The sequence below is a fragment of the Chlamydotis macqueenii genome, chromosome 1 (genome assembly GCF_036417535.1).
Source record: "Chlamydotis macqueenii isolate bChlMac1 chromosome 1, bChlMac1.mat, whole genome shotgun sequence".
NCBI lineage: Eukaryota > Metazoa > Chordata > Aves > Otidiformes > Otididae > Chlamydotis > Chlamydotis macqueenii.
The window spans coordinates 43,575,628-43,588,699 of record NC_141556.1 but is presented as its reverse complement, the minus strand read 5'-3'; the positions used below and the strand labels follow the sequence as shown (position 1 = coordinate 43,588,699).

At 35.6% G+C, this 13,072-nt stretch overlaps 1 protein-coding gene across 1 annotated transcript in view; it reads right to left on the bottom strand.

The window, feature by feature from the left end:
• PTPRQ (protein tyrosine phosphatase receptor type Q) overlaps positions 1–13,072 on the bottom strand; it is a 138,599-nt gene that overhangs the window by 98,773 nt on the left and 26,754 nt on the right. Inside the window, exons 18-23 of the mRNA XM_086740047.1 lie at positions 10,273–10,433; positions 9,213–9,324; positions 8,120–8,346; positions 3,984–4,053; positions 1,673–1,872; positions 8–257 (exon numbers count right to left, since the gene is read on the bottom strand). Of these exons, the coding sequence (XP_086596173.1) occupies positions 8–257; positions 1,673–1,872; positions 3,984–4,053; positions 8,120–8,346; positions 9,213–9,324; positions 10,273–10,433 (1,020 nt within the window). The remainder of the gene's footprint in view (positions 1–7; positions 258–1,672; positions 1,873–3,983; positions 4,054–8,119; positions 8,347–9,212; positions 9,325–10,272; positions 10,434–13,072) is intronic.

The following is a 13,072-nucleotide window of genomic DNA, read 5'->3' as shown; positions in this document are numbered from 1 at the left end:
TACATACCTGATTCTGGTGTCCGGACAATTGCACTGTCAATGTAACCTGCTTCAGTGGTAACTGCAGAGACTTCAAAAAGATAGGTGGTATATGGCCTGAGGTTAGTTATCACAAAACTAATTGGTTCATTCCAAACAGAGCTCATTTGACTCGGTGCCTCTGTATTTGATGTAACTGTAGTTCGTGATGGAATTGTGGATTTGCCAAAAGTAGTTGAAGGAGTGGTGGTGCTCCACAAAAATGATTCACTGTTATCCTACAAAGACAAAATATGAAATATGATAAGCTGAATCTATCATCTACAATTATTAAGATATAGAAATCAAAAAAGGCAGATCACTTCTGAAAAAAAATCACCTCTGAAACAAAATCACCTCAAACTGTTTCTCCTTTTTATACCTGGATATTCAAATTTAGGTTATCGTTTCATTAGTTGACTTTGCTAGTACATTCTGTTAGTGACAGTATTATAGTTTCCTTCCTTATCCCAAAAGATCTCAAATCTAACTGAACAGAAGCAACTCTCTAGGATTCATTTCATGATTCCCTTTTTCAGTGTTCAGTCTCTCTTAGAAAAAAAAAAAGTCCCATAATGAAGTCCTTCCATACCATATATATGTTATATATATGTACGTGTATACACGTATATAGCATACAGACAATGCATAAGACCAGGCAGGAGTTTCTTGATCCATACTGTCAGGATACACCTCTGAAAAACTGCTGCACATTACAATAACCAATGCTTATGATTCCGTAGGTGGCAGTCTCTCCTCTCAGTGTTGAATTAAATCAGCCTGATGTTGGGAACCTTCACAATATGTAAGATAATCTTTCAAATAAAATCTGAAACCAAAGTCCTGATAATTTTTCTCATTTAAAACCCCACTTTTCATTAAAGTACTAAACCTAACATCCTAAATAAAAAAAAAAAAAAAGATAGGAAAAAAACTTGGGCAACTTGACAAGAACACTCTGCTCAGAATAACGAGGAAAAGAATAAATACTGGAAAAGATAATATTCTTCAAGAAATTCTGAAAAGTATACACTGGTTACAGGTCTGACTCCAATGAGTAGTTAAAATTCAGAAACTTTTCAATGAATGCTTATTTTAAGAACAAGTCAGAGTACAAACATTTTTTTTAAAAACCACTCTGCTAAGAGTGGGTCTTTTTATTTTGATATGAAAAGTACTTAAATAATGCTGAAATGTGATACACAGAATAAAGCATGCATTTTAACTATAAAAGGCATTCTCATACCACATATAAAAATAAGATATTAACATTACACTATGTCTGCAATGACCAAAAAAAAATTATTGCCTTTTCTGATTGAATGCTGTAAAAAAAAAAAAAAAGCTGAAAAAAAAGTCAAAATTATTTATTTCATAATTTGCTGTTAAAAGGACACCAAATCAACACTTTCCCAACATTTTTACGTTGATTAAACTGAGCTTTTCAAGACCAAGTGTTCCATTTAAACCATTTTGGACAGAAAGGTTTTTCTTTGACCATTATACTCTGCCTTGGGCCTGAGTTTGTAAAGTATTCAGGATTGTTCTGAAAAGTAAGTCTCCAAATTTTTTATGTCTCAAAATTCAAATGTAAAAAATAACTATATTCTGTGGCTTGAATCTATTTCTACTTTAAAAGGTTTATAGCACTTACATTACATTCTGGTAACCTCCCAGACAGAAGGTCCTCTACTTTAACCAAGACATCTTTCACTACAATTCCACTTCTTGCATGTTTCACACTAATCTTGAAACTAGTTATCTTTCCATTTGGTTGCCGAGGGAGAAACCAGATCAGATTTACAGCTGAATAATTTAAGGCTTCAACTGTGAGATTCACTACTTTACCTGGAGCTTGAAAACAAAACAAACAAAAGCAGTGAGACATACTTTTTTTCTCAGCACTGGAAAAAAAAAAATCCAATTCTTTTTAATGCCATTCATAGCTTCCAAACCCTGAAGCAAATAAATAACAATCATTCACAAACACATATAAAGTAGTTGATATGCAACCAGCTCTTTTCCAATCTAGTTTAAGTGAGAAATTTAATTATTTCAGTCTCATAGTATAGTTGGTCAACCAATTGATTTGGTCAACTTGAAAATATTCTTCCTAGAAGCAACTCATAGACTGTATCAGAAGCAGCAATTTTTTGCCCACTTTTGTTTGCTTAAGAGCCTATGATAGCACTGGGTGTTTTGTTTCACTTTACCTATGTCATATTTTCAGTCAGATATAGATTTTTGAGAGCTTTAAAAAGCTCAATTTAGTTTGAATATTCACTATTACTACACAAAAGGTGTTCTTTATATCAGTGAGAGTTTCCCGGTCCTTTTGTCAGAGCATCTGTATTAATCACAGCACAAAGGAATGGGATGCAGCATCTAAATTAGATTTTGCAAGCTGTATGAACTTTCCTGAGAATTAGAGCACTGTAGCTCTCTTTTAGTCCTGTCTGCATGGCATGGGCAGTAGAAGTTCCTGTGATAGGTAGCCTTAGTACTAGGTTATGCTTAGGGTTATGCTGCCTTAAAAATATACACATATACAAGTGTCCACAATTACAGATATTCCATGGCTGAATTGAGACAGATCCTCCAAGCCAAATTCTCCATATTCAACTCTTGCTTAGGCCCAGCTAAATCTTTTGCAGATCTTTCACTACTTCCTTCTCCTCCCAGACTACAGCCTTTATATTTGAATAATTATCTCTTCTGTCTAACGTTCCTACTTTAAACTGTACCTCTTTGTGCTGGGGTTTCTTTAATCATCAACGCAAGAGTTTAAAAAGAAAAAGTTGAGAACGTAAAAGTATAAATGTAGTTTCAGTGACACAGAATTCACCTACAATTTGAGGAAACTGTCCAATTACATTTATAACACGGGATTTTAGCTTTAATAACATGTAAGCAGAAATGCATCAAAAAGTAAAAGGCTAACATTCTCATACAAAGAAATGTTACTGCCTCTGTCAAACATGAGTAAATAAAGCTCATGGAAGTAAGGTTTCTACCAACAATAACATACAAAGAACAGTTAAAAGCAATGATTTTGCATAGCTTCACATAGCAAGTTTACTACCCTTTCTCATATTTGGTTTCACAACTCATTGCATTACCCCAGAAATCTGATGCAGAGTGATGATTTCCTGCCATTAACTGAGACTGGTTTCTGTGGTTTGCACAGCTACAGAAACCAACTAAACACAGAGGGCTGGTCAGCACCACAGCAGCACAAATTCTATATTCCACTAAGACTTGCTCACTCCAACATTATTAGCCTGGTGCCAGCTCTCCAGCCAAGGGTCAAATGCTCCTGGAGTGTGAGCAAGACTACAAATAGCAAATTAATAAATTTTATGCAAATTCAGACTATAATTATAATTTTTTAATCTTCAAAAAAATCAAAGTCACATTTTAATTTCAGCCATGGGTTGGGGTTTTTTGTTTTGTTTTGTTTTGTTTGTTTGGGTTTTTTTTGCTTCAGAGTTAAGAAGTAAAAACTTAGTAAAATATTTTCTGTGCTGGGCTTTGTAAAGAAGGCACTTGACTCCAGCACTGAACAAATATGGCTTGAGATAAATAGGCAATGCCAGAGCTGATCCCACAACAAAGTCTGTCTCCTAGTATTGCTGCAGGCAACAGCAGATGAGTCCACTTGACAGGTAGCTCTGCTCTCCTGTGACCTTGCTTTCTAGAAGCAACCTACTTAGAAACCGGCATAGGAAAACCCCAACAGAAACAGACTGCATATAAGAAACCCCCAGATGTGCACACTCTAAGTGCTGTTACTAGCAAATAGAACAAAATGTACCTTTTCCACTGAGTAAGATAATAAGAAAATAATTAGGATTTTGTTCCAAATAAATCAGAATTTGTTGAAGTATAAAATATGCCATGGATACTTTATTTGAACAAATTAGAGCAGCTTTAATTAAAATAATTATCAGCTTTATTAAAATTACCACTTTCTGCAGTCTGAAAAAGAAAAGGATCGCTAAATACACCAACACCAGCACTGTTCTCAGCAGCAACCTACAGGAAAAAAAAAGCCGCATTAGAGAATCTATAGTATATATAGTTTCTGAGACTATTAAAATCTTAAGGATACACAGAGATTCACCTTCTAGGTTTTAAACTGCAAATATACAAATGAACATGCCTTTTACAGCTGTATTGTTTAATTTATACTCAACATTTAAATGTGGAAAAATAGAATAGAAAAACTTTGAAACAGTGTAAGAAATTGAGAAAACTGCACATGAATATCCACACTTCAAAAGTGCCAAGTCCCTATTTTATACTAAAGTCAACAGCAAGATTAACATCGGTTACACCCCTTTTCTTTACCATAACTCACTTAAACCAGCTTTGTCATTCCTGTATTGTACTATAACTTAAAAGAGCAAAAAGGAAAACATATTCTCTTTTATTTCTTGAACTCCTGAAGGATAGCAAGAGCAGGTCAACCTCCCGCAGAGCGGAATCATAGAATCATACAATGGTTGAGGTTGGAAGGGACCTTCAAAGGTCATCTAGTCCAATCCCCTTGCAAGGAGCAGGGACATGCCCAACTAGATCAGGTTGCTCAGAGCCTCATCCAACCTGGCCTTGAATGTTTCCAGAAGCCCACAGAAAGCGTATCTTTTGGCAGAAGAACTGTGGATGCACTTTATGGTGGATGTGCCTCACTGCTCACAATCATAGCAGTCTTCCCACGGAAGGGCAGTACATTGAGACTTCGGGAACATTTATGGAGATAAACACAATGATGACACTATTTGCTCTGCAGTATAGGACTTACTGACAATTTGACTCAGTGATGGGCCACGGCATGCAATACTTACAAAGAAAGAGGAATTAAGTCTGACTCCTTATTTTGAAAAGAAGTGACAGAGACAACAAAAGGTAAAAGGAGGAAAATTCCAACAGTGATGGTGAGAGGTGTATGAAAAAAAGCAAAGCGAAAAGCTCTCCAGCAAAGTTAAAGCTGGCAGAGCCATCCCCTCCTGCCAGTGTCAGGGAACAAACATACGGCAGTGGTGCTGAGGTAACTAACAGTGCAGACTGTGGGGAAAGCAGGGAGAGAAGGGGCAGATGTGCAAAAATATATGTGGGTCATTGTAGAAGTGACAGACAGCGTGCAGAGGATAATGGAGGCCAAAGAGAGTGGAAGGAGCCAGCAGGTCAGAAAGAAAAAACTGTTCTAATTACTTCTCCAGACTAAACTGTGCATCTTTCAGAAGACTGTAAAGCTACTTAAACAAAAACACTAAGCCATGGCAGACAAACTACACCAAAGAATACGAGGTACATGGAAGACTTAATCTAGGATGTAAAGGGACACATACGCCTATGACCACTTCCCAACGCAATGCATGCTCTGCTTGGTGAAAGAGGATCTTATCACTGGCCGGCTCCTTCCTAAGCCGTACAAACACCCACTCCCCATGTACACACATCTCAGTATTACAGCCAACCCTATCTACGTCTGTGTCACAGAGAGAACCACTTGAAATGTCCTTAAGCATTGATGAATTCTACAGTAATTGCAACAACTGAGGAAATTACCTGAAGATCGTCAGGGGGCTGACAGGCAATCAGAAAATTCTGACAGTAATAAAATTGCTTTATATAAACCTGAAGGTATGTCCTCACTTGAACACTGATTTTTTGTTATCTCATCTCAAAGTAGTTATTGTAGAAAGGATCCAGAAAGGAAAACTAGTATTAAGACAGACATGGAAACTCCTATTTCAAAAGTGTATTTTCAAGAGAACTTAAAATTACTATGACATAATTATGCAAAAAAGTTGTATAGTAAAGATGTCAGCTACACATATTGATTAGCTTTGAAAATAAATCAAAATACATGAAAAAGTATGGAAACATTTAAAACAGACAAGTTAACCATGCAGATAAAGTACTATCCAAAGTTCAAGTAGCTGCAGTTCACATTTGGAAGAAGTATTAATTTTTATGCTTTGAAGTACATTGCCACTAACTATTTAAGTTCAGAAAAAAAAATCTTGAGTGCATATTTTTACAAAATTATCAATGATCAGACGTTAAAGATTATCCATAGCTCTCCAGCATTTAACAAATTATCACTTGTTACTGCTTTCTTTTTTTTTTTTATCAGATATGAAGAAATTAAGACTGGGTCATTACAAACAGATTGGAAGCCCATATTTAAAGCTTATAAGCTTTGTTGAACTGTACTGTCACAGTATTTACCAAAAAGAATTTCACAACAGGACCAAGCTAGGTATCCTAAAACAATAAAGAATTTTCACCTATGCAAAAATCAAGAGCTACACTTAAATGACACAATGGACTCCAAAAATTAACCAAAGAACCACAAGAAATTGGTCAAGGAAGGAAAACATGTAATGGGGTTTTTTTGCTACATCTGTAAGGTAGAAAAAGTGTTTCCACCTGAGTCGTTATTGAATCCACGAGATTGCTCATGGATCAGGCAGTCAGGGCACCCACCAAAGCAGCAGGTAACGTGACAACCTTCAGCTTGCCAGCAAACTTTTACTCACTTGTGAGAAAAGCCATGTGGTCCCTGCTAGATGGAGGTTGTCGGGTCTGAAGTCACTTTCCTGAGTCAAATTCTGCTGTAAGATCAATATTTTGCACCAGCAATGGGAAGAAGTGCCTTCCATATATACCAACAAAGGGCAAATTATTGCTAAGTAAAACAAATGTAAAATATCCCAGTTTTCCCAGGGAAGATCCGTAAAAGGAGCAAAGAATGGAATTTGCAAAACCTTTAGTAGTGAACCCCACAAAAGTGCTACTGAGGTACTCAGAATCACAAAGTGAATTATGTTAATAACTTCATTTATGTAAGGAGATTAATCTGCTTAGAGTCTAAGTGATAATACTTTTCTCAAATAATAGCTGAACTTTTTTTGGTGTCTTTTAAAAAGAAAAAACAAAAAAAAAAAAAACAAAAACCAAAACTAAAACAGATGACTGGAGGCAGGAGATCAAAGGATAAACATTTCTCCAGCTGCAGATACACTGGCTTTTATCAGCATGGTCATCACAACTAGAGTCACAGTGAGCAACTTTCCCACAATGGCAGGCATAATTACATTTTCACTTCTTACACACCACCCGCCCCCCCCCACCCGCCCCTTTACAAAGAATCACTGCACAGTCCAATTACTAATCTGGGTCTGGTCAACTTCAATATTCTTTTATAGGTTTGCACTGTATGAACTTACATAATATGGAATGAGGCAAATCAAACACATAATTTCATTTCATTCTTGATATTGAAAAGAAGCACTTCTCCAAGGTTCTTATGAAAGAGTAAGTCAGGCGATGAACTGCTTGGCAAACATTGCCAAGAGGACAGCAGTTCACTTCTGCCTACCCAAAATCACTTATTTTTTAAGAGTACAGAGATGGATCAGGAGTGCCTAATCTCAACGTAAACAAATTCCACATATAGAAGCCATGAAAATACATATACTGATTTTGGCACTCACTGTGAATACCCAGGCAATAAAATCTATGGAAAGGGAATGGAAAAGTATATGACATTTTTTATTTCAGAAGATAACACTAGGTAAAACTCCCAGACTTAGATAAACCAGGCTAAGGTATTTACAGGCTACATCTAAGCAGATACTCAGGCAAGAAAACTCCTTCTTAAACTTAAGTTTAAAATCAAAGAAAGAAATATGTACCTACATGCTTTTCTGGATCTGGCTGAGATGATTTAGAAATCTATGCATAATATCCAAAGTGCACCAGTGGTTTGAAAGATTAAATTTCAATGAAGATGAAGAAGGATTTAGACATTTGTGAAAATTCTACCCTTTGCTTTTTACTTTTTTTACCACAGAATGCCACAGGTCGATAAGAATATCAATAGAAGAAATTACATTTTAGTACAATTTTGCTTTGAAAGTATTTAAAGCAAATTTAAAAAACAGAACTGTAAACAAATACGTGGCTAATATATTTTGTTATATGGCAACAGTAATTAGCAAAGTCCTTCAGAAAACAATGTATGGACATACTATAAACAATTTACAATAAATCAGAATTCAAAACAAAAAGGCATTCGTAAAGCTTTTACCATAATTTCGTACGTTGTTCCAGGGTTAAGACTGGTAAGAAGAACTTCCAAACTGTCTGGCTTTGTTGTCACCTGTGTATAAGCTGTTTGCATCCATGGGCAGACCTCTTTATATTTAACAATATAGGAGAGAATTCTCCCATTTGGATGCAGTGGTGTATTCCATGACAACAGAATCCCAGCAGAGCCCACTCTTTCACCTGCAAGAAACACAGGGGGCCCAGGATCTAAAAAAAAAAAAAAAAAAAAAAAGTAATTGCTTGAGATGTATATACACACCTATATACACACACATGCCCACAAACATACAGACATAAACCAGTTTTTAATTACGATTCCAGGTAATGGAGACGCCTTCACAGCTTCTATAAAGAAATTAAATCATCTGCCAGCATAAATCAGTAAAACTACTGAAAACTAATGTACTGTTGAATAAAAAGCTTTTTTTTTCCTGGCTGGAGTCCTGTTACAAAAAGGATTAAATGAATTTTGGAACACTAGGAACATTCTTCAATAAGAATGTAAAAAATGTAATGCTAAAGATCTTCTTGGACAAAACAGAGTTTAATGCCAATTTAATATCTGAGATATTCTAGTATGCTTAATTTCAGTTCCTTTCCCCAAAATCATTAAAAAAATCAAAGTGCACTCTCTTACAAAACATGTCTGATATGGCTACATTTTTTTGAAATGTCTCCTAAGTCTACCACTATACATATAAATTGAGGTATGGATATCACTACATGACACAGCAGCAAATTTTTCAAAAGCTTATAAATTGTTCTTCTTTATGCTTGCTTTTTTGTTGGTTTGTTGGGGTTTTTTTTTGTTTTTGGGGTTTTTTTTTGTTTAATAGCCAAGCTAATGAATGAATACAACTAAAACTCACATCCAGGGCTGCTTGTTAAAAATATCTGAAAGTGCAACTCTCATGCTCTCTTAGAACACCCCATATTCAGTGTATTTTTTATGGTTAAAGAAGATTAAAAACTCTGACTGTTCAAAACTGATCGTAATTTCTCAGATACTACTGTGCATATAAAAAATATTAAAAAGCATAGTTAAAAAGAAATTTCATTAGTCATTAACTCACTTGTCACATTTGTTGTCACTGTTCTACTCGCAGGTGAACTGTAGAGTGAAGAAGAAACTGCAGAAACTGTAACATTGTATGTTGTTCCAGGAATAGTATTAGAAAAGTCAGCCTGAAATACAACATAGATTTATTTAAATCTTTTACCAAGAATCATGAAAAAAAAAAAACACCAAAAAACCAAAAAGCCAAAAGTTTAAGCATTTCACTACTGTAAGTGATCTGTTAATAAGCTTTTAGAAATAAAACAGTATTTACAACAGTAAAATCAGTAGTTTACATGTGTTAGCTACAGTTCAGTATTTTGCCATCTTATTTAACTACACTCTGTAAGATTTGTATAACATTTAGTATTAAAGAACAACAAAATTAACTATTAATTTTATCACAGAATCACCTATCAGTGTATCTATAGAGGTTTTTCTGTATCATCATCATTATCAAAGTAAACATGAAGGATTATAAAATTGCTTTTTGAAAGAGTAAACACAAAAGCAGCATGAAAAACTTACAAGTTTCTGACCCTTAAGGTAGCCCATCTTTTGAAATAAACATCATTAACAACTTTATAGCAAGCACTTATATAAAATACCTGTATCTTTGCAGTTCCAATAGAAAACAAAAGCAAAATAACCAGAACAACCATTATTTCTGTTAATATTATTATATTTTCCAGACAGCAGAATCAAAAAGTGCTCCTATTTCTTTTTGGTGGCTTAGCAGCGAAATGTTGCCTGCATTAATGATTTAAGCACAGATCTTCCTGGCAAGTACACAATTAATGAGTCTGTATTACTCAATAGCTCTGCCCTTCCTTTGTTAAACTATTCATGAACCCTTGGATGACTGGCTGTATCCTTCTAGCAGACTTTTAAAAAGCAAATTTACTATCTGCTGTTAGGTAACAAACTCTGGATGCTGAAATTTGCTCTCGCTAGTTTTTCATTAACTTTCATATTCATATTTGCATTAATTAGCTAAGGAGGCAAGCTTGAATTCCCCATCAGCACAGTGCATAAGGAGAAGCTGGCCATGCAAGTCCTGTAATAAAAGCACTTACTTGATACTCCCTAACTCCAAGATCTAGGATAACAACAGAACCATGATCAGGAATAAGATCCACGTGAAATCTGTCTACATGTCCATACGGTAGTCTCCAATACAGTGAAAAAGAATCTGATGAAACATTGAAGAATTTAAGCCCTTCTGGCTTTGCAGGTTCTGAAAGAGAATTGTGGAATAAAAGGCATTAACTTAAATAACCCTCTTTACAAATATATTAGTAGTTACAACTGACTATAAAAGCATCCAAGAACAGTTTACTTGCTACATGAAGGTTAATTGCTAATTACCCTGGATACAACAGTATATTATACCACAGTTGCTATACTACCCCTGAGACTTGGTTGATAATCTCGCAACTATGCTATGCAGATATTCCCATTCACAGAGAGCAAGCTCAAGTATCTCTTCTCAGTGTTCAGCTAACGAAGAATCTCTGCACAGTCCTGGTGTTACTGCTGTCTTCAATCTTAAAGCTAGCACTACTACTGTCATGAATTTTGACAATAGCACTAGTTAAGATACTGTTGATGATTGTTCTGTTGCTAGCCACAAGGTAGTTAACTTTTTTATACTTTTTGTATATTTGGAATCCCAGTAATTCCATTAAGTCTAGTGAGTTAAGTCCACCAAATTTGGATGGTTTACTCCTTCTATTAAAGCCAAGTTTCCACCTACCCTGTCAAACCGTCTCACTTTCTTCTGCCCTTAAACGCAACATTAAATCTTTATCATCCACTCAAAGTCTAATAATAAACCAGATTTTAGCTTCTTCAATAGCTCATTAAAACATTATCTACCTTTAATATTGTATAGTTTATCCACTTGTGCAATCCATATCTGTGTGTATCTGTCTTCTTTTTACTTTGGAAAGTACGCATAGCTAACAACTGTCCCTATACTTATCTCCCAGAGCAAGCCCAGTCAGTGATGCTATTCGTCACATTTGAGATTCACCACCCTTTGCACTCAGTTCTCTGCCTTGCTAACATGGTTCTTCAGAATACAGACTAAAGGTTCTAGCAGCCTGTTTATACATTAATGTCATACTGCGCATCCTGAATATCATATCACTTCTATCCTGAAAGAAGTGATTTCTTATTTACCGCAAATTTGCTTAGATTATGTATCTTTCATTAACTCTTCACACTGACTATCCAAAGTTGCAGAATAATTTCAAACCTATTCGGTCTGTATTTGTCTTACATGTATGTTTTTTAACTTGTTGCTTTATTGTAATACTTTCAGAACAAAAAAAAAAAAAATAATATATGTGGTGCTGTGCAAGTGTAACTGAGAGCATAATTATAGCGGTCATCCAGTACCTAAAGGCGGCTTATAAGAAAGACAGGGAGAAACCCTTTATCAGGGCCTGTTGTGATAGGACAAGGGGTGATGGCTTTAAACTAGAAGGAGGTAGATTCAGACCAGATATACGGAAGAAAATTTTTACACTGAGGGTGTAAAACACTGGAACAGGTTGCCCAGAGAGGTGGTAGATGCTCCATCCCTGGAAACATTCAAGGCCAGGTTGGACAGGGCTCTGAGCAACCTGATCTGACTGGAGATGTCCCTGCTCCTTGCAGGGGAATTGGACTACATGACCCTTAAAGGTCCCTTCCAACCCAAACCATCCTATGATCCTATGATCCCATGACTGAGAATTACCTTACCAGTGACACTGAAAAAAAAAAAAAGCCTCTGTACTACCCTTCTGCAGATTTAACCACATCATCAGGGAATGCATATGTGAGTGTGGTTCACTCGAGCCTCATTGCACCTGTTCTTCTACAGTCCTTCTCTTCCTTTCATGCACATGCACACACACTTCTTACCAGCAGTGGTCAGCATATTTGTATAAAGCATATAGCCACTACATTTGTGTAAAGCATAGTTAGAACACTTTGCCATAAATTTCAGAATTTCATCTACAAAAATACTACTTAATATCTGCAATACATATTCTGAGTGAGCGGACTGAAAATTAGTTGAGGTTGAGTAGATACATAAGCGAATATAGAGTGCAAAGTACAACAACATGTTAATTTTTTTTAAAATTAGCCATTGTAAACCAGTAGGATTAGCATCACAAAGTAAAAGGAAGCACAGTTAGGTTGACCAAACTGACTTGAATCTTCCCTGCATTAGAAAAAAAAATACTAATTGCAATTAAAGTATTATATCATTGCTGTCCTTGTTTAAACTTTAAAAGACAGACAAGATTATTTTCTTTTTTATTTTACCCTCAAGACATTACCTCAAAACAAATGTAAGGATTTCAACCCTTACGTCACTTTATTTTAAAGGCTCTCTTTGACCTCTTGCTTCAGTCCCCCTGACTAAAGCAGAAGCACCAAGAGCTCGTCAAGCACTGATCCCAAAAGCAGACATACGCATGTCATGACATTTGGTCAAAGTAGTCAATCAATGACAACTTCCAAAGTTTCTCAGGTATCTCTCATACCACCATGCCATTGCCACAAAAAAAAAAACACCCTACAAAATGTAGTATAAACAAGTAATTTAAAAAGTTGGTTGAGGTAGTTCTGGTGCATCTTTCTGCTCTTCAAATTTCATCTGTATCTTACATTATTACATTACAATAAACTGCAGACGTGTCAAGATTGAGATTTTACCCTACTAAGCTTTAATCACCAATCTAATAAAAAACAGTCCTTGAATGGAGTAGTTTACAATCTAAAGCCTTAACTCCACAAACATTTGCAAACTTATTTAATTTTACTCACTGAAAAAAACCTACTGAAATCAAATAAGGTGAAACTCAGCTCATGCATAAC